This window comes from Pectinophora gossypiella, chromosome 22, assembly GCF_024362695.1.
Source record: "Pectinophora gossypiella chromosome 22, ilPecGoss1.1, whole genome shotgun sequence".
NCBI lineage: Eukaryota > Metazoa > Arthropoda > Insecta > Lepidoptera > Gelechiidae > Pectinophora > Pectinophora gossypiella.
In genome coordinates, this window is record NC_065425.1 from 1,288,914 (window position 1) to 1,311,661 (window position 22,748).

At 39.1% G+C, this 22,748-nt stretch overlaps 2 protein-coding genes across 5 annotated transcripts in view; one reads left to right on the forward strand and one right to left on the reverse strand.

The window, feature by feature from the left end:
- Positions 1-4,464, forward strand: part of LOC126377041 (protein TRC8 homolog) — a 22,725-nt gene extending 18,261 nt beyond the window's left edge. Inside the window, exon 2 of the mRNA XM_050024661.1 lies at positions 1,831-4,464. Coding sequence (XP_049880618.1) covers positions 1,831-3,587 — 1,757 coding nt within the window. The 3' untranslated portion in view covers positions 3,588-4,464. The remainder of the gene's footprint in view (positions 1-1,830) is intronic.
- Positions 4,064-22,748, reverse strand: LOC126377074 (F-box/LRR-repeat protein 2). 4 transcript variants are annotated; one of them, XM_050024719.1, is made up of 11 exons: positions 22,647-22,748; positions 14,293-14,461; positions 13,812-13,967; positions 13,494-13,643; positions 12,640-12,800; positions 9,836-9,941; positions 8,743-8,944; positions 7,622-7,789; positions 7,161-7,215; positions 6,635-6,792; positions 4,064-5,809 (listed from the first exon to the last, which is right to left on the reverse strand). In XM_050024719.1, the coding sequence occupies exons 2-11, from the start codon at positions 14,387-14,389 to the stop codon at positions 5,674-5,676; spliced, it is 1,389 nt and encodes a 462-aa protein (XP_049880676.1). In that variant the 5' UTR covers positions 14,390-14,461; positions 22,647-22,748; the 3' UTR covers positions 4,064-5,673. The 4 variants fall into 4 exon arrangements, with proteins under 4 accessions (XP_049880676.1, XP_049880675.1, XP_049880673.1 ...); XM_050024718.1 differs by lacking the exon at positions 22,647-22,748 and adding an exon at positions 22,359-22,635 and having other exon boundaries at positions 4,097-5,809; XM_050024716.1 differs by lacking the exon at positions 22,647-22,748 and adding an exon at positions 17,980-18,239 and having other exon boundaries at positions 4,097-5,809.

Sequence of the window (22,748 nt, forward strand, 5' to 3'; positions counted from 1 at the left end):
GCTTTCGGATCGGGAGATCACCCTGAAATACATATAACCAAACTGGGGATCACTATGTCCCCATCGGGATTCGAATCCAGGATCTCCGGATCGTGAGCCCAGCGCTGAACCAGTAGACCACGGAGGTCGTTATCTCATGAACGTTTAAATGTTATATGTCTTGAGAATCCGTTCACATGAAGGGCGTAATGTGTCACAAAGTTCATAAGCGTTTATGTATGGGACATACCTAATAGTCTACCATTTATGGTCAGTCACATCTCTAGCGCGAGCAAGCCAACGCGGCTCAATGTTTGGATCCTAAATAATACAGTTCATTCAATTGTTTGTGTGGGGTTCTATTACAATTTACCAGCGCTCCCTACAGTTTTTACAACGTGCTAATGAATGTTAATAATAAATGTTTAGCTTCTTAATGGCCCCGATTCCTGCAAACACCGCCTAATTTTATTTTAAGTTATATCCGTCATTTTCATATTCGTCGAAAAGGAAAGGGACGGATGATTCACAACTCTTAATTTTAGGAAGAATGAGTAAATGAATGTGACTGATGTAAAATTTTTAGACGGTTGGTTTAGATTTGTGCTTAAAATTGACGTGTGTTCCATAAATTTTATGCTTGTCAATTACCCGTCCCTTTCCTTTTCGGCGGATAAGAAAATGACAGATATAACTTAAAATAAAATTAGATGGTATTTACAGGAATTAGCACCATTGCATAACAAAGAGAAATCTTCGTCATGAAGTTGTTACATGCATACATAAACTCACACCGGGGTAAGAGACCGTGGAATTGCATTTGCTTCGATCCTGACACTTCTCTCGCTTCCTCCACATTCATCAATCGTTTCATATACGCATGCCGATTCAAAGAATAAATGCAGTTGTTAAAAGGACTGGATTCTTAGTACACTCCACGGACTTTGAGTGGTATGTCAACTTGGTTGATTCGCCAACTTGACTATGCCTACTTTCACCATACATACATAAGCATAAACATCACTCCTGTAATTCCTGTAGGTGAGCTGAGCTACAAGTAGTCAAACAAATTTGCAGCTACTGTTGTTACGAAGTCCTAAGAAAGATATGATGAACCTTATGGGGTCAAAGAATCGAAAACTTTGAGTACCTGATCACTGTATAGGCTATCAGATGCTTAAGCGTGTCTTGAAATGATAAAAAAAGCCTAAAATTTTGCGACATGACGATATTATTGTTTTTGTTTTAGGTTTCCGTTATCTGTGCGTTCTAACGCCCCAAAAGAAATATATTTATTTGACGTTTGAAATTCTTGGGAGCTTTAAAGGCTAGAGTGAATAGGCATTTGTAAGCGTGTACCTTCTTTACGTCACTCTCTCGTCAACAACAGGTGACATTGTATTATAAGACATTGTTACTAACAGCTGGATCTGCCATCTGGATGAATAAGTTATTCAATCAAAATCTAAAATATTTTTATTCAGTAGGTAACATAGTTACACTTTGAATCGTCATTTTTTACATAACGAACGTCTCGTCCGCCTAAAACTAATGCAGCTTCTCACAACCTGTAAAGCCGGGGAAAAGAAGCTGCAAGAGAAACCTCGGCACAGAGTCCTAAGTAACTAACATAAAATAAAGTTATACAATTTAGTCATTTGGCTGCCTAATAGTTCCCAAACAGTTAATCCCATGCGTTCATATCTTCTAAATAATCACTAAACTTATAAAAAACTTTTTTACAAAGTTTCTATTTATTTATTATTGTGGTTATACACAAATCTATGGTAAATAAATAAAAAGTAAACCTTAAAACAACCAAAATACAGTGATTTTTCTCTTTGTTTCCAGGATGCATGTCAGCGCTGTGCATATTCGTGTTGTACACGAAGCACCTGATCATCGTGTACCTGTACCTCATGTCCGTGGGCATCGTCTTCGTCTCCTACTGGACCAACGTGTCTGCCATCAAACAGATCCAGACCCTCATAACCACCTCCAGCCCCACTTCCAGCATCCTCGAAGACATCCTCAACCTTAACATGAAAAACCTCCTAGACCTAGATGGACCTGGTATCTTAGTCATACAAAACTTCGCCATACAGTTCCTCCTAGCTGTCCTATTCAGAAACGTCCACTTAGGACCGAGGCATCCAACCATCCAGAAGTTATTGCCTCTAAGCTTCATGGCGCCGTCTTTCATGGCCATGCTGCCCGTTCCAGCGGATCTCCTCCACCATTCCCCAGTCTTTTCATCCTTGTTACCTCTATTCCTTGTCAAATACGTGCTCTGGGCTTCGGCCTACAACGTCATACAAGTGATCTACGCGGGCTACCAGCACGGGAGACTGTTCGTCAGCAACTATGGACTGTCCGCGCTGGTGGAGACGGAATGGATGCGTTTGAACGTCCCCTGCGTTTTGAGGGTCTTCTGGGTGATGCGCGTAGCGGAACACGCGATATTACTACTTATGGACAATTACGACGAGGATGCAGAAGAAGGGTTGAAGGTTTCCACGTTACTAGCTGTCCAGTCCCTCGCCTCCATGGCCAAGTCATTACTAGTCACCGGCTGCGAGACCATCACAGCGGTCCTCGGCATGACGTCAGTCATATCCTTCTTCTGCCATTACATCGGAAACTTCTTCCAATGGATCCTCCTGACAGACGAGGAAGAAGACAAGAGTATCGGCACGGTATCAGCTATACTGTTCTACATACTCGCACTGCAAACCGGCCTAACTTCTCTCAATCCAGAGAAGCGATTTATCAGATTGTGCAGAAACTTTTGCCTTTTGTTCACAGCGTTACTGCACTTCTTACACAATATAGTGAATCCAATGTTGATGTCTCTAAGTGCGTCACACAATCCGAGCACGCATCGCCACGTCAGAGCTTTAGGAGTGTGCGCGTTCCTGATAATCTTCCCTATATCACTCCTCGTGTACTTATGGTCTCAACACACGATATCCACCTGGCTGTTGGCCGTAAGCGCGTTCAGCATAGAGGTTATAGTCAAAGTCGTCGTCAGTCTCATGATCTACTCCTTATTCCTCATCGACGCTTATAGAAGTACCTTCTGGGAGCAGCTTGACGACTACGTGTACTACATCCGCGCTTTCGGGAATACCATAGAATTCTGCTTCGGAATTTTCTTGTTCTTTAATGGGGCGTGGATCTTATTGTTCGAGTCTGGAGGAGCGATACGAGCAGTCATGATGTGTATACATGCATACTTTAACATCTGGTGCGAAGCTCGTGCTGGGTGGTCGGTGTTCATGAAGAGGCGAACTGCCGTTAACAAAATCAACTCGCTCAGAGAGGCTTCAGCTGACCAGTTGGACAGACTGGACGACGTCTGCGCGATATGCTACCAGGAGATGCATTCAGCCAAGATCACGAGATGTAACCACTACTTCCACGGAGTGTGTTTGCGGAAGTGGCTCTACGTGCAGGACAGGTGTCCTTTATGTCATGATATATTATACAAGATAGACGTAGACAATAAAGACAACAATTCCGAAGCAGGAAACGAGGAGAACAGCAACAACCAAAACTTATTGTTGGAAGAAGACCAAGACCTCCTCTTAGGAGAGGGAGTCAGATGACTGCTCGACGAACACAACTACTAGATTAAAAAATGACTACAAATCACCGAGTGGTATTTTTTAATTTTGTATAGTAAGTTATTGTTTTTTTTTTTACATAAATCGGTATACCTGTGATTGAGAGTTAAATTCTGTCTTGTGATTGCAGTGGCGTTAGTGTAAGTTTAGTTGTATCGAACGCTTTTGTCTTTTTCCGCTCACACTAAATGTTCCACGGCAGAACACAAAATTGCAAGTGTAAGGAAAAAAATACTTAAAAGTGTTTTGAAATATACTAGATAAATATTATACAAAGCTATTTGTAAATAGTTAGCGTATTTAGAAATAGCTTTTAATATTCGAAACTAACTTAATGAAAAAAATTATAAAAATAGTAATTTTTCTCATAATAAATAAACTGTAAATAAACTTATTTTAGTAGTAATGCTTGTTTGATCTTTGCTTGGAAGTAAATAATTATATTTTGTACGTAAGGGCTTATACTGTGATGGAATGAAAGTTATATAAAGTCTATTTAATTCAGCAACAGTTTATATTTACATAACACTTACAATGGCAGTATCGACAGGATATTTTAACAATAAAAGTTTATAAAAGTTATTTCCCATACACGTTATGTATTTAGTGTTAAGTAGAATTTACATAATTCTAAAAGTTCCGTTTTATTAGGATTGGATGTAGATAAAACATACATTTTGATTTCTTGGAAAGTTTTGTTCCTTGAATTTCAAATTTAAAAATGATTATGTTACCTACAACATAAATAAATAGATTTAAATAACTTATGTACCGATGCTAGGTGAAATAACATCCTCTGTCTTAGACCTTATACACTTGACTTTCACGATATTTTTCAAAATATAGATTACATTTTGAAGTTTTTCTCTTTTTCTGAGACCTATTGTAAATTTTCGTTCACATGCAGTGCGGGTGTTTGAAGGCATCACTTATGCTTTGTTATTTACACTCTTAGAAAGGCTTTACTTTTTAAGTAGGTATGTTTGGGTAAATATTCGAAAGATATTTTTTATATAGATTTTACTGGCGCGTTCGCTAGTGTCGGCTATAAATAACGACTTCGTAGGTAGAATAGATCGACAAAGAGTATTCTCATGCGCGATTACCGTGGTTTCATCGTTGAAATTACGTTAAATCGCATTTTCAAAAACTTTTCATAATATCGTAGCCTATAGAGAAAACCTCGTAAACGCCTTTTTGAAAAATCACATTCGGATCTGATTTTTTTTTAACAACACCTCGCAATAGACACGCTAGTTACAATTCAAAAAATAGTCGTTTACTAGCCTGACCGGGTGAGAGAGCCCGAGCTCCCTGTTGTCCGGTCAAATAGTTAATGCCATCTTAAGCAAAACTCACTTTGTACCCGAAATAAAATTGATTGAATGAAATCGGGGTATTCCTGATGAAAATCATAGCAAAATGCACTTAAGCAGCGTTTCCACTTGACAACATTTGGCGCTACATGTTGCGCACAATGTTTAAAGTTAGCGCGGAACTTTTTTGTGTAACGACGTTTTTTTTTGGTTATGGCAATGGGTCGCTTAGGAATACGACCATTCTGCCAGTGTCGAAGTGATCAGAAAACAAACTGAAAAAAATTGACAGGTTAAATAATTTTAAATTGTAGGTAGAGAGCTAAACCTGACTGTCTACGCATCTAACACACGTCTGTCGACAACATGTCGCCAGAGGAACTAGTGTTGTTGCGTGTTACGTTTCCACTCGACAACGATTGATGCTCAACTGACACTAAACAAACAACAAGCCGCATAACATGTTGCGCTTCAGCTGGCAACGTCGCACTCTGTTGTGCAACGTTGCAGTACATGTTGAGCGTACGTGTTGCGCGTTGTTGTCTAGTGGATACGAGGCTTTCCCTATCCTCTTAACGCCGAGATTTCCAGACACAATAGTTAAACAATGGGTTTTGGATTTTAAAAGAACATTCGATCTTACGACTCTATAGGACGACGAAAAAGACACACTACACTTTTTCGAATCATCGAATGCAAGCGCGCCTCGCAAAGACTGTTTCCTCTTTCAGCCACAAGTTTTGAAGGTGTATTTAATTAAATATAAGGTCCTTATAATTTGAGAGGAGGTAATAGTTGGAGACGCGACAGTTGGTAGAGGTCCGCACGACTGTGGTCCGGTCGGCTCGCTCGAAGTTTGCCTTCACAATCTCGTAGTAACGGCCATCGCTAGAATAAAGGAATATGGTTTATATTCTTAGTTTCACAAACATACTTTAATGCGCACAAATAGAGAACGTACAAACAAATAACAACAGTACAAATAGGTGGTCTTATTGCTCTGAAGCAATAAAAAAAACATTAAAAAAAAATAAAGGTTACGATTCTATTATTTTGATCAGTACACTATCTTTAGTTTTTTTTTTTTTTTATTGATTGATTAGTTAACTTACACACATAAGTCCTTAATTTATTTATTTAAATACACCATCGGTATATACATAAAAATTAAATAAAAATGAAATGCAACGGACAATTAGGTTCCGTATGTTATACCATTACAGGCGTATATAAAATTCAAGTAATATTTTTAAATCTGATATGACTACGGAGAAGAGTATACTTAACTATTTCAGCTTCTCTACTATGGTAGGAATTGAAAGAAAAAACAAACTTACGTGCTGTTTTCGCCGTCTATGATAGTCGAGTCATAGAAGGAAAAATTTAAGGGAAGAGAGGAAGGGGTAGTCCTAGGAGAACATTTATGAAACAAATAAAAGAGAAGGTGCAGGTCGTGTCGTAGCAGGAGATGAAGGATTTGGCGGGAAGAAGAGAGGAATGGCGACTACTCCACCGACAAGAGCGCAGCTCTTCAATAAAGAGAGAGATGGTCGAGTCAATCGACCATCTCGAATCGGTCATCACCACCTATCACTGAGTGAGGTGTGGGTAGTTAGATCTTATGATGTATTTGACTAGGTACCCCAATGGGATATAGCCGTGAACTTATGTTATAGGCGTGTAAATCTCTAAAATATATGACTTAATTCTTACTTCACCGACCTGAGCACCAGACATTTTAGTTTGAGACACTTCACGCGCAGTATGTCTATCGCCTTCTGACTCTTGTCGCTAAAGCGCAGATTCTCAGGGTCCCAGCGAAGCTCCAAACGCTCAAGGTTCGGGCAGCTGTTGGCTATGCCGTCCATTAGCTAAAATATAAGATTTCGAACCAGGTAATTAGTTAATTATTTACTTCCTCCACAATTAAAACAGGTTTATAAGGGAATATAAGAAGAATTAGGTTTTGTAGAGGCTGGAGCCTAAAGGATTATTCAAAGATTTCGTAGTCTCATCATCTCCCTAGCATTATCCCGTTTCTCACAGGGTCCGCTTGCTTAAGCTGTCCGCTTATCGTGGCCACTAGGGTCGATTAATTCTTTCAAATATAATCCTCTGAGACAACGCCCTGAGGTTCGCGCCGAACAGGGCACCCTCAGGCCTGTAGTCTTAAATTTTGTACCGGGTGAGAACCCTCAGCGACAAAAACAACCGGTAAGTAGAAGTAAAATGTATTCACCTGATCTACGTGAATATTCACACCTAGACGCTCTTGAGTGCCCATGATGAGGATTCTGAAAATAAAAATAGGTAAGTTAAGTGATCGATTCATATGTAACTGGGTCCCGCTTAGGGACGGTAATGAAAAGTATAGGTATTACAGACCTTATATTATGCCGTGCCGTTATAACGGGAGCGGTCCATGGACCGAAAATTCTAGAAGAAGATTGGTGGTAGTGGTAGTTACGGTTGCAGTGGTAGTTACGGTTACAGTGGTAGTTACGGTTACAGTGGTAGTTACGGTTGCAGTGGCAGTTACGGTTACAATGGTAGTTATTAGTTATGCCCAGCAGTGGGCGTCATACGGCTGATGATGATGGTAGTTATTAGTTACGGTTGCAGTGGCAGTTACGGTTACAATGGTAGTTATTAGTTACGGTTACAGTGGTAGTCGGTAGTTACGGTTGCAGTGATAGTTACTTGGCGTTGGTGAGCAGCTGCAGCACGCTCTGCCACAGCTGGTCGGTGATGTGCGGCATCCCGCTGAGCACCAGCCCCCACAGCTGCGCGCCGTGGCGGGACAGGAAGCGGTGCAACGCCTCGTCCGACAGGTTATCCGATGAGTCCACATCCAGGGCTATCAGATTCCTACGAACGAGAGGACAACGTTACTGTTCGGCCTAGTAAATAAGTAAGCAAGTACCAAGTGTGGCTGAATGTTTAAGTTTCCTTATTCTTACTTATTGTTAGATAGAAAAGTATCTTATATGGTGTTTAACACGTTCACTGTGTAAGTAAAAATTACATATCAACCCCTCACATGCAATGTTATTTCTCAATAAACACATTGAAATTAATGTACAGACACACTATGGCTAGAAAAAATGTGCCTCGCATATGGGACATCCACGTTTGAGTTTCTTATTGCCTAGTATGTGGTTCATACACAGTGATCGTGTTAAGTTTAAGACAAAGGAGGTCTGTGTTGCTCTATGGTTTAAGATGTCGTAATTCCTAATGGGGTGGACGGATAACTTGTAACCACTCTTGATAAGTACTGTGATGAAATTACCTTTATGAGGCACCATGGATTTTTGGACTTTTTAAAAACCTTAGAATAACGCGCGAGCCTTGATGATGTGACGTCGTTGAGCCTCACATCATTACAATGCCACATGAAGTCCTAGGATGGATTGACCAATATAAGGAGACGATATGTGTACCTAACTGTATGCTCCATAACCTAAGATCTAGAAGGACATATTGACCAAATGGGCATGTCCTTAAAAAAGGTTTAGTACGATCTACTCTCTACCGGCGTACATGTATGAAACGACTGATGAATGTGGAGGAAGCAAGACAAGTGTGTCAGGATCGAAACAAATGGAATTCCATAGTCTCTGCTTAACTCGGTGGGAAATAGGCGTGAGTTTATGTATGTGTTTATATATGCTCCATGCGTACTCCGGTTGATTGAGGAGGCCTGTGCCTAGCTGTGAGACGTATATAGATTGTATATGATGTAATGTATGATATAATATAATGTAACACTAGTCTACACAGGCCCGAAACCTCATAAAATCTGACCAAGTCTCACTCACCTGGCAGTCCCCGCCTCTATCCAAGCCTTCAGAACCGAATCGTTCATGCCGTTAATCTGTCCAGCACTCAAGAACCGCAGGTTGGGGATCCTGGTGAGCATGTCGATGAGGCACTCGCTGGACAGGTCGGTCGCCGTCACGTCCAGCTCCTGGATCGAGGACTTCTCCCACTCCACCGCCATCACGTGCTCCGATTGGAGACCTGGAATTTTATTTAAGTATTCATTTTCAACAGCCTCCGTGGTCTAGTGGTTTGAGCGTAAGGCTCACGATCTGGAGGTTCGGGTTCGATTCCCGATGGGGACATTGTCGAAATCACTTTGTGAGACTGTCCTTTGTTTGGTAAGGACTTTTCAGGCTTGAATCACCCGATCGTCCGAAAAGGTAAGATGATTCCGTGCTTCGGAGGGCACGTTAAGCCGTTGGTCCCGGCTATTAGCCGTAAAAACACCTCCACCAACCCGCATTGGAGCAGCGTGGTGGAGTATGCTCCATACACCCTCCGGTTGATTGAGGGGAGGCCTGTGCCCAGCAGTGGGACGTATATAGGCTGTTTATGTATTCATTTTTCACTCAATAACAATGAAAAGAAAATATCGCGAAGAGTGGAAATCTGTTATTTGAGCCCTACATCCCTAACAACACACATAAGCTGACGACTACATCCCAATTGGGGTAGTCAGACATCATCATCAGCCGTACGACGCCCACTGCTGGGCATAGGCCTCCCCCAAGGATCTCCACGACGATCGGTCCTGCGCTGCCCGCATCCAGCGGCTTCCCGCGACCTTCACCAGATCGTCGGTCTACCTTGTAGCGGGCCTACCCACTGAGCGTCGTCCGACACGTGGTCGCTATTCTAGATCCGCGGCCATCGGTTCTCAGACATCCATCGCAAAATGATGATTTTAATTACTTACAAACAATGGTAAAACACAAGAGTTTATCAAACATGCGTGTCGTCGGCTTATAGTGAAAACCAAGTAAGTATGCGGCGGTGTCTGCAGGAATCGGAGCCAATATACATGTATGATCACGCGTATTTGCGAATGGGGCAGGCTGAGTCGACAAAGCACTGTTTAATAATACTCACTGCACCCATTCATTAACAGACAAGTCAATCTCCTGGACCTCTGGAAGAGCGTCTTCATGGTGGACCCCGTCACCTTGTTGCAGTAGTTCACTGCCAGGCACTCCAGCTGGAAATGTTAGAGCAAATACTTTGTAAAGCGTTGTCACTTAATGGCACGACAGGCTGTTATTATTTAAGAATATTTATTTTTTTATTCAGCCCTTGGTCTTGGTTCCATACAAGACCATTAACCCGGCCCCAGGGGGGGACAGAGTCATTTTCTCTGCCCTCCACTGGGGCAAAACGGGAACGGGACAGTTGCTTTCTTCATTGAATAATCTAAATATTTAATACGAAGTGGTGTTTTGAGGTTAATGATCGCATTAAGTAAGTCGGAAGACATTCGCGAGTGTTAATACACTTCTCATCAAAAAAATCGAAACACTTCCGTTTTCATTGTTTCTGTCCGAATTTAACACAAAAAAGAATTCATACGATGAAAAAAAAATACATAAATGTAGCTGGCAGTTTGGCCATTACAGTAATAAGCGAAAATTCTAAATTCAAAATTAGAATTTCATTTGTTTATCTTATAAACGAAATGAATCACTGTTTTGAGACAAATGTGTGTTTAGGGTTGGAGTACATTTAGCGTTTAAAAACTAAAAATTGGCGCCTATCCTTAAACTTTTTGTTTTTTATTTCAATACTGTGACTTTGGGACGTCTGAAAAAAGGTTTTTTTTTTTTTTTTTTCTAAAACGTATGGATACTTCGCCCACAGAAGCCGCCCAAGTTGTGGCATTGCTGGATTCTGGCCTTAGTCAGCGTGTTGTGGCTGCAAGACTGCATCTAAGCCTGTCATCTGTTCATAGAGTCTATAAACGTTATCGGGAGACTGGTTTGTTCACGCGCCGTTCAGGATCTGGCAGGAATCGGGTCACTTCTGAGCGAGATGATCGATTTATTGTAACAACTTCTTTAAGAAATCGACGCCTTAACGCTTTTCAACTGCAGCAGCGGCTTCGTGTTGTACGAAGGGTGGCTGTAAGTGACTCTACAATTAGAAGAAGGTTTAAGAATCGTGGACTGGTACCGCATAAGCCAGCAAATGGGCCGAAATTAACTGCAGACCATCGAAGAGCGCGCCTTAACTTTGCACGTGAGCACCTAAATTGGTCATACCTACAGAACCGCCACCATAGCTGACCTTTTCTTCAATGCAGCATTGTGCATAGCGTTCTCCGTCTCTTCTGTAGACCTTGTTCCTTCCGTCGTTACCATACAGCATAATTTTACACTCATCAGAAAAGAGAACTTTGCTCCACTGTAGGTATGACCAATTTAGGTGCTCACGTGCAAAGTTAAGGCGCGCTCTTCGATGGTCTGCAGTTAATTTCGGCCCATTTGCTGGCTTATGCGGTACCAGTCCACGATTCTTAAACCTTCTTCTAATTGTAGAGTCACTTACAGCCACCCTTCGTACAACACGAAGCCGCTGCTGCAGTTGAAAAGCGTTAAGGCGTCGATTTCTTAAAGAAGTTGTTACAATAAATCGATCATCTCGCTCAGAAGTGACCCGATTCCTGCCAGATCCTGAACGGCGCGTGAACAAACCAGTCTCCCGATAACGTTTATAGACTCTATGAACAGATGACAGGCTTAGATGCAGTCTTGCAGCCACAACACGCTGACTAAGGCCAGAATCCAGCAATGCCACAACTTGGGCGGCTTCTGTGGGCGAAGTATCCATACGTTTTAGAAAAAAAAAAAAAAAAACCTTTTTTCAGACGTCCCAAAGTCACAGTATTGAAATAAAAAACAAAAAGTTTAAGGATAAGCGCCAATTTTTAGTTTTTAAACGCTAAATATACTCCAACCCTAAACACACATTTGTCTCAAAACAGTGATTCATTTCGTTTATAAGATAAACAAATGAAATTCTAATTTTGAATTTAGAATTTTCGCTTATTACTGTAATGGCCAAACTGCCAGCTATACATTTATGTATTTTTTTTCATCGTATGAATTCTTTTTTGTGTTAAATTCGGACAGAAACAATGAAAACGGAAGTGTTTCGATTTTTTTGATGAGAAGTGTATATAGGAGTATTCAATAAACAAAGTGTATCTGCCTATTTTCGCTTCTTGCCAAGAAGCCGCTTCTAACTCGAAAGTTTATGCGGACTTTTGAGTTAATTCGTTTGGGGTTCGGAGTCGGAGTCTACTCCGAGGGTGGGGGTTTAAGTTTCATCATCATCACCTTTCATCATTTCATTAATCATCAAGAAAAAAAATACGTAAGACATGGCTGTATGGGCATAGTTCCCTTTGCCTTACCCTTCGGGGAAAACAAAAAAAAAGCAATTCCTGTTCGGCGCGTCCTTGCCGCGCGGAAGTGGGCGCCTCTTACTTCAATAGGCCGGAGTGAGATGTTAGCTGAGTCGGGAATACAGAGATAAGGACAACAGATACAGAAAGGCACAACAGGCGGCTTTATTGCTGATGCAGCAATTTCATCCAGGCAACCTTCGGGTGCAGGAAAATTTAGTACAACTATAATAGTAGGTAAGTACATATTATCACTTTGTGATCCCTAGTTTGATAAGGACTTTACAGACTGATCACCTGATTGTCCAAAAAGTAAGATGACCGTTGGTCCCGGTTACTGCTTACTGATGTAAATAAGTAGTCGTTACGTGAGCCATGTCAGGGGCGTTTGGCGGCTCAATAATAACCCTGACACCAGGGTTGATGAGGTTGATAATTCACCTCACAACCCACACGATAGAAGAAGAAGTAGATATTATGATATTAGTTTAGTTACCTGAATACAGTTTGAGCTGAACGCGTCAATATGCGAGTCGTCGACAAAGTTGATCCCGTATAGATTGATCACGCGCAGGTTCGGAGTCGCTGACTTCAGCTTGTGCACGTTGATCACCTCGTAGATCTCTTCTTCTTCTTCTTCCACCTTCTCGTAAGTGCCTGGAGATATAAAGGTATAACTTATCATAAAAAATCGAAACAATTCCACATTGTTGTTCAACAAAACAAGTTTAATTTTTGAATTTAAGAACATTAAATATTAAGAAAATATTAAAAATATAACTTTATACTTAGTGGGTATTATAAGGTTTTTTATAATTTACATTTTATATAAAGTGTATTTTTTTGACTGTTATTAATTACTTTATGAAACTTATTATTAGATTCACATTTATTTTTTATACGTAATATTTTATTATTCCTATTTTTATAATAGCCTAAAGTATTTGCCTACTTAATATAATTCAAATGTACTTTATTGCACTAAAATAAAAAAAAATAAGTCTAAAAAATAAACTCTTTTTCCTTTGCTTGAGCAAATCCTGTGTAATAGTGTAAAAAAGAATTCAGATATGGATTCTATCTTTAAGTAGGTCCAATGGATATGATGAGGATGTGCTCTGCGGTGAAGGAAAATTTCGTGAGGAAACCCACATTCCCGAGATGCATTTCGGAGGTAAGTGACCTAACCTAATCTGTTTTGGGTTGGTTTTCCCTTCACAGGTTTGAAGGTCAGACAGGCAGTCGCTTCTGTAAAAAACCGGATCTGTCGAATCTTCAGGTCAAGAAAGCGGGCCCTGTGAAAACGGGATAACAGTATAATTTTAAGTTTGGTTATTATGTGGTTCTTACCGATGAGGTGCAGGATCTCCAAGCCGTTGATGAAGTTGTATATCTTCCTCATGAAGCCCTCCATGAAGATGACCTCGGACAGGCAGATGCACAGGTACCGCAGCTTCGTCGGGAACGCCTGCATCTCTGAAAAGTCGTGCAGCTGCATCGCTGCGGGGTAGACAGGGATTATCAGTAAAGCTTAATCACACGGTTGCGGTAGCAACCCTTGCGGCATAGAATAAGAAATAAATTTACGTTAAGAATGGCAACTCTCCGCAACCTTTCTCTCAGCCCCAAGGATTTTTTTGACTATTTATTGACCAAATAACAACTCACCAGTACTAAAATCGAGCAGCATATGAGTCAAATTTGGGCATTTTGCCGCCAATTCGTGCAAAACAGTGTGAGTGATCAGCTCGATAGGCAACTCGATGTATCGCAGTGAAGGACCGAATCTTATAGAAATCAACGCCAGAAGTGATTCGAGGGACCCTGAAACGATAAAATACTCAAATTACTGAAGATAATTATCATTTACATCTAAATATCAAAATTATATTATTTCGGCATCGTAACGCCATCTAGTGAAATACTATCGAAATTGATTTAATTTTGTTTATTCAATGTCGTAATAGATGGCGCTACTTGTTTTAAAACATTTTGAAAACCTTTCCTAAATAGGGATACCATCTCGGGAAAATATTCCCCAATATGGTAGAAAATATTTTGCCCACCAAAACTCCTTGATTACGTTTCAAAATAGAACCTCTTTGTTTATCGTTTGATTACGTTTTTATTTCGTAAAGATGATACTTACCAACATGTAACCCTGAGATTTCAGGTCGTAAACTAACGTGGGTCCACAGACGAGTGTCGTAAGCCACCATGCGCCATCTCTTGCAAACTGTGGCCATACGACATATTTCCCGATGAGATAAATAAGAAAATATATTCAGAAGTACTTTATCGGGGAGCTTTTCTATTGTCTGAAACGAAAACAACCGTGTGCGTTATAATTATATGACCTAAATTACTAAACATCCAATCTCATTTGAGATTGTGTAATGTACGCGTACATTCAGTATTATTATTTACTACACTATTGAATAATAAGTCTACAGACATAATAAAAATGTACAATGAAAAGCTGCAATAAAAAGTTTGTATGAATATATCAGCGAAGGATTATTAAATTAACATTGTTGAATATCAATTATGCATTTATACGACTAATATGAGTTACGTTATTAGGAAAGCACTTTACAGGCTACTTTCCCCAAAAACAATATAGATGGCGGTGTACATCTTTAACGTGATAATTACCTATTTTCTCATTACTCGGGTACATAATTATTCTAAAATACAGTTTAATGTCAAAAGCATATATAATAAAAACTAGATGTCGCGTGGTTCGCTCGCAGCAAGCTGCTCGCGTGTCTTGTTTTCCCGCCATTTTTTACCGCGATGGAATTTGACCAAGACTTAAATAGGTGTCGTGAAATCAAAAAAGTTCTAGGTGCTATAGTTTTGCCAGGCCGTAGGGTGTCTCCCTGATGCGGAGCAGTTTTCCAAGATGACGTTCCGATCACAGCCCAATACATCATTTTTACCTCGTGAGACATTTTCTGGAAAAACAAAAATTTGTATGGCGGCCATCTTGTTTTTCGGGCATTTTGTTTTTTTTCACTGGCGATAAAATTTGACCAAGACTTTAATAGGCTTCGTGAAAACAAAAAAGTTCCAGGTGCGATAGTTTCGCCAGGCTGTAGGGTGTCTCCCTGATCCGGAGCAGCTTTTGAAGATCGAAAAGTATTTCCATACTCAACATGATGTTTCGATCATATTCCTCATACATCATTTTTACCCCCGAGGCATTTTCGGGAAAAACGAAAATTTCGTATGGCGGCCATCTTGTTTTTCCGCCATTTTGGTTTTTTTTCACCGGGGATTGAATTTGACCAAGATTTAAATAGGTTTCGTGAAAAAAATATTGCTCTAGGTTTTATAGTTTTGCCAGGCCGTAGGGTGTCTCCCTGATGCGGAGCAGTTTTTCAAGATCCAGCAGTATTGAAATACTCAACATGACGATCCGATCACATCCCTATACATCATTTTTACCCTCGAGGCATTTTCAGGAAAAACGAAAATTTTGTATGGCGGCCATCTTGTTTTTTCGCCATTATGGTTTTTTTTTCACCAGGGATTGGATTTGACCAAGATTTAAATATGTTTCGCGAAAGAAAAATTGCTCCAGGTTTTATAGTTTTGCCAGGCCGTAGGGTGTCTCCCTGATGCGGAGCAGTTTTTCAAGATCGAGCAGTATTGAAATACTCAACATGACGATCCGATCACATCCCTATACATCATTTTTACCCTCGAGGCATTTTCAGGAAAAACGAAAATTTTGTATGGCGGCCATCTTGTTTTTCCGCCATTTTGGTTTTTTTTCACCAGGGATTAGATTTGACCAAGATTTAAATATGTTTCGCGAAAGAAAAATTGCTCCAGGTTTTATAGTTTTGCCAGGCCGTAGGGTGTCTCCCTGATGCGGAGCATATTTTCAAGATCGAGCAGTATTTCCATACTCTTCGGGAGGTCCAGATCACACCCCCATACACAGTTTTTACCCCCGAGACATTTTCTAAAAAAACTAAATTTTGTATGGCGGCCATCTTGTTTTTCCGCCATTTTGTTTTTTTTTCACCGGCGATAGGATTTGACCAAGAAATAAATAGGTTTCGTGAAAAAATAATCGTTCCAGGTGCGATAGTTTTGCCAGGCCGTAGGGTGTCTCCCTGATGCGGAGCAGTTTTCCAAGATTTGAGATTTTTCCCATACTCACCGGGAGGTCTTGATCACACCCCCCATACATCATTTTGACCCCCCGACGCTCCTTCTGGGAGAACAATTATGTCAGTGAGTGAGTCAGTCAGTGGGTTTGTAGCTATATATAATATAACTAGATGTCGCGTGGTTCGCTCGCAGCAAGCTGCTCGCGTGTCCTGTATTAGTTCGAAGCTTTTTCCCGCCATTTTTTTACCGCGATAGAATTTGACCAAGACTTAAATAGGTGTCGTGAAATCAAAAAAGTTCTAGGTGCTATAGTTTTGCCAGGCCGTAGGGTGTCTCCCTGATGCGGAGCAGTTTTCCAAGATGACGTTCCGATCACACCCCTATACATCATTTTTACACCCGAGACATTTTCTGGAAAAACAAGAATTTGTATGGCGGCCATCTTGTTTTTCGGCCATTTCGTTTTTTTTTTCACCGGCGATAAAATTTGACCAAGATTTAAATAGGTTTCGTGAAAACAAAAAAGTTCCAGGTGCGATAATTTCGCCAGGCCGTAGGGTGTATCCCTGATGCGGAGCAGTTTTCGAAAACCTGGAAGTATACCCGTACTCTACAAGACGTTCCGATCAAAACCCTCATACATAATTTTTATCCCAGAGGCATTTTCAGGAAAAACTAAAATTTTGTATGGCGGCCATCTTGTTTTTCCGCCATTTTGATTTTTTTTCACCGGCGATTGGATTCGACCAAGATTTAAATATGTAATGCGAAAAAAAAATTGCTCCAGGTTTTATAGTTTTGCCAGGCTGTAGGGTGCCGCCCTGATGCGGAGCAGTTTTCAAAGATCGAGAAGTATTTCCATTTTCAACAAGACGTTCCGATTACAACCCCATACACAGTTTTTACCCCCGAAGCATTTTTTGAAAAAATAACATTTTGTATGGCGGCCATCTTGTTTTACCGCCATTTTGTTTTTTTTTCACCGGCGATTGGATTTGACCAAGATTTAAATAGGTTTTGCGAAAAAAAAATTGATCCAGGTCTAATAGTTGCGCCAGACTGTAGGGTGTCTCCCTGATGCGGAGCAGTTTTCCAAGATCTGGAAGTTTTCCCATACTCACCGGAAGATCTTGATTACACCCCCCATACATCATTTTTACCCCCCGAGGCTCCTTCTGGGAGAACAACTCTGTCAGTGAGTGAGTCAGTCAGTCAGTCAGTCAGTCAGTCAGTACATGGGTTTGTAGCTTTATATAATATAATAATTGTTACTTGATATTTGCATAACATTGTGTAATTGTGTATAGAATTATGTTGCTACCTTTATTGTAATCAAAATAATAATTGGTGGAAGATGTAATTGTGCCTGGGCGGCTAGGAGTAATAAAAAGGGACATCTTTTATAGCCAAAAACAAAGATTAAAGATACATAGTATGTCTGTTATCCATGAAATTAGAATGTTAAACGAAGGAAAATCTGTACAGCGCCATCTACATTGTTTTTGAGGAACGTAGCATGGAAAGTCCCTCAGTGGATGTAGAGGTGTCACCTAAAAGTAAGACATCAATCAACGACGACTGTAACCTACCTACTCCTATTTCAACTAGAAGAGTACATAGTCACTCCCATCATCAATTTTACATCAACATAACGACTCCTCTGGTTTCAGGTTAGGTGAAACAGAATTAAAAACTATTTTGGTAACATTACCGTGTTGGCGAATGGACTTCTAATTTGACCCCCTTCAGTTAAATAGACCTGACTGGCCTCCAGAGCCAACTGGCCCCACACATCAGTCGGAATATCCATTTTCACTCAATAATTCACCACATGAACACAAATTTCAGCGTCAAACTAAATTTTTCAATAATATTACGACAGCGCGTTTACTTCATACGCGTAGAAAGTGCCGCGGCAGTAGATATGGAACGCTTGAGGTTAATTTTGGAAACATCTGGGAGCGAAAAACAAACTGATGTGCCGTGAAATATTTCAGGATCCATCGATTAAATACTTTTAATCGAGAAAAATACATATAGGTGAAAATTTTATTGTGTTGGATAATTCTTTGTGACAGAGAAACTCTTGAAGACTTCGTAAATTAGTCACGCGTAACTAAAAATTTTGAAGATTTGGCGGGAGATTTGAAAGCGATTACTTTTAATCATCGCCATTGAGAAGTGATGTGAACTATTTGACGATAGATAGTAAACTAAACCGACTTAATTTCAGTTACGTATTGGTTGCCGTGTTTTCCGTTAATAACGTCTTTACTTCATTACTTTTTAACATTGCGTTGTTAGAACTTTATTCGAAATACATACGGCAGTTACGTAAAATAATAAATTATATCATAGGTTAAAAGCTTTGGAGACATCTGTTTAAATGCACATATCTATATTTCCCCAAAAAAAGGTTTCCAAAGAAGCGACATCTTGAAGATAATCCAAAATAATTGTTAATTGTGTTGTGCTAAGAAGCGTGTCATATGTTGCAAGACATGTTTTGGCAAGGACCGAGGTATTTCCTAGACATGAGTCATGAAAGCGGCTGAAACACAAATTCCTTGGGCCAGTTCATGATTTGTCATTGACTGATTGTGATTTCTATATACGTGAAGTGCTATTTAAGGATTTGACGACGACCACATCTGGCTGAAAACGACCGTCTTACTTATAGTATAGTGAGATCTCGCTTTTAGTTCCTCTTTATAAATGACATGTGGGTTATTATTGTATATCTATCTGTAAGAACGTTCACTGCTTGACCGGAATTGAGGTGCATAAATAAAGGGCGTGATGTTTTAAAAAGTTCTTACTATCGCTTCGATTACAATATATCATATAATTTAGGGATGTAGTTAATATAAAATAATACAAAATGTAAAAGAGCATGTCCCCTTAACTAATTACAGCGTAAAAGGTATTTAATCATAACGCTAACATATCCACTCAATAGCTGGAGCAGATATAAATATCCAGAACGATTAATAATGCAAGACAGTGTATAATGAGTTGGACTTCAAAATAGGAATAAAATCGATATTACGTAATTGGCTGCTAGTTTATAAGTAGAAGCAAATTATAAAGTTAATGACCAAAATACTTACATATTCTACCAGTCTGTGACTCCGTCTAATATTTATTTTATATTTTAATTTATGAAGTAATTTTGTGCTTGGCTGCGAATCAATAACTTGCGGGTTCGGTATGTAATGAGGGATTTTCTAAGCTATGTTCCCCAAATGCAATATAGATGGCGTTGTACAAATTTAACGTGATAATTACTTATTTTCTCATTTCTCGGGTACGTATTATTCAAAATTACAATAATATATAATGGCAGAAGCATTATATAAAAATAATTATTTCTTGATATTTGGAACACAATATGTATAGAATTATTGTTACTTCTCTTTATTCTGATCAGAATAATAATGGGTGCAGGACCGATCGTCGTGGAGATCCTTGGGGGAGGCCTATGCCCAGCCGTGGGCGTCGTACGGCTGATGATGATGAATAATGGGTGGAAGATGTAATTGTGCCTGGATGTAATAAAAAAAGTGGCTGTGACATATGGACGGACAAACAGACTGACATTAGGAATCTATTAGGGTTCCGTTTTTTGCCATTTGGCTACGGAACCCTAAAAAGGGTCGTCATTGATATCCAAAAACAAAGAAACAAGATGCTAAAAAACAGACGTAATCCATGAAATTAGAAGGTTAAAAGCGCCATCTATATTGTTTTTGACGAACGTAGCCTGGATCGTCCCTCATTGGGTCAATCATTATTCAATTCATAGAGCGACTCAGACCTCCATGCATTATCTTATAGAAAAAAAATATGAATATAAATAGATATGTGTGTTTTGGTCCATATTTGAGGTATTTGATTGTGTTTCTCTATGTGACAGACCATATCTATGTTTATTTATGGAGTTATGACATACCTAGGACCCATCTTAAAGAGCATAATTCAACCTACTTACTATGTCAAGCAACAAAATATAATGAATTGCTTTTTAGCGCTACCTATTGCAAAAGTGATTTGAAAACTCACCGAATACCGAAATATTGAACACCGAACTACTAGTTAGTATTTTTGCTTTGTTTGACTTGTGAGGTTTACTTAGCCCATTCATTTATAATTTGAAACTTCAATTTCATGTACCTACTTATCTAACATTTTAATTGAAATGTATGGATAGCACTCGCGCGGCACCTGGTGGAAAATCATCTATCAATTTCACTATCCATCATTTCCTTTAGGTTGGACCAGCAAACAATTTCCATTTATACATTTCAAATCCGCTGAATACACAAGTTAATTAACCAAAATAGATACCTAAATAACTCCTTACTTAAATAACCATTTTTTTTTAATTTATTTATAAACAAAATTACATTCATATACACTTTAATACTATTGCCAAACTACAACCGTAATCTACCCTAAATCTAACCTTTCCTTTCCTTTTTCTTTTCTTTTTCCCTTCCTTTTTCCTTTCCTTTCCTTTTTTTTTGTTAATCTTACCTTTGTTCTATGAAATGTTAGTTACACATAAGATAGACGCTTTACAATACAATACAATAACTCATTATTGCAAAAAATACACAAGGAAAATAACAGTCACAAATAGGACAAAAGAAGTGTAATAGGCGGCCGTATTGCTGAAAAGCAATACAATTTATACAACTCTATCTAAGTTAGAATCTTAATCTTATAATATACTTTAAATATCTAGAACGCAATACAACAAACTGAAAGCCAATAACCTTAAGTCGTTACATACATTAGTAGCGTATCTTAGTATGCGGACGAAAAGACCTATGTTTAGACCTGGGGCAGCAGCAGCAAACGCTTCTCATAACGCGACGAAATTCCTACATGTGTTGATTTATAATTTGCGGTTGGTGGAAATGTGTTTTTTCTGTAAACATTCTCGTCATAAGCTTTCAATTTACATGTTTGATGGGAACATCTGTGAAGCGTCGTGTGTCATGCTCTGTATTACCCAAATCAAAGACGTGTTAATTATACACGACGATTACCGCATCTTCATTCATAGTTTTATGCGGAAATATGGACGTTTGATTTAAAATATTAAAAATGTTTTCATGCCATCGCAGCGGTCATGAAAATTATTTTTTTTAGTTATTTTTTTCTTTTTGCCTTTTTCACTTAAGTAGTTATTTTTTTCGCTTTGCTTTATCCACTTTTAATGACGAGTCCCATTTACAATACAAAGTAACTTAAATCATCTTCATTTTAATCATGTCTGTCTGGTAGAACAAAATCCTTCAACAAAGGCCATCAGGCGTTATCTGATGTCATTTACCTCGGCTCTGGGTGGAGCGATCTTTTTCAGGTCATCAAAAGACTAACAAGATCACTCTATTATTATTATTATTTTCTATTATTATTATTTTATTTTTTATTATTGTTTCTTTTTCTATTATTATTTTACTATAGTTATAGTGGAAATTAATTAGACTCGTATATAGGTTCGTATACTTTATACCAACAATTCTTTATACACAATATATTCACCTGTCTAATATTTCCTCCAGGACAAACAAAAATAAAGAAGCACCTTATAGATACTTCAACATTTTCACAATGTTATTCCAAATAGTACGATCAACGAACAATAATAAATTTGAAACCAGTAGTTAGGTAGGTATAATGTGTCAAGTCTCAAATTCTCTTTACCGGGTAAAATCCCTCAGCGCTCTCCGTTTGTCCGGCCAAGTAGTTAATGCCATCTGAGTCTCAAGTGCGACATTATTTCAGTCCTCAATAAAACTTTTCCTTTCATTACTTCTTGTTAGTAATCAATTAAAACAATCATTGGTAAATAAATATCGCATTCAAATTAATTAGATTTTTAGACTAGACATACATATCTACAATAAATATTTCCAATTGGATAGGCAGGGCATTTAATCCTATTCTGTTATAGGACTACATGATCGTTTAAGTACGTATATTTTTATAATATTTATAATACCGATAAATTAGGAAAATACATAAATAATCCGATTAATGTTATAATTCCAAGCATTTGCATTTTATATAATGATTTACCAGTTGTTTTCGTCGAAAGCTCGCGTTGCCATCGTCTCTGTTTATAGCCATGGCGGCTGAATCCACATTCAGGATGCCCCACGAATCCATGGTCACTCACAATAATTCTCCACTAATAAAAAAATATAAACCAACAAGCATTAAACGCTTTACAAATTCACTGTGTTATTTGGCGCGAACACCCAAAACCACGTAAGTCGAGCTAACCGCACGGGGCTTCCGACATGTCTCCCCACTGAAATTAATGTAACGAATACAAATCGAGGTGTTAGTACGTTGTACCCGTACCTATATGCTGTCAGATATTTAAATTGGCAAGCCAAAATAAGTACGACATTTTGCTTCAACTGGGCGCTGGGCCGGCGCGGCTGCCAAGAAGACTCGTATTGC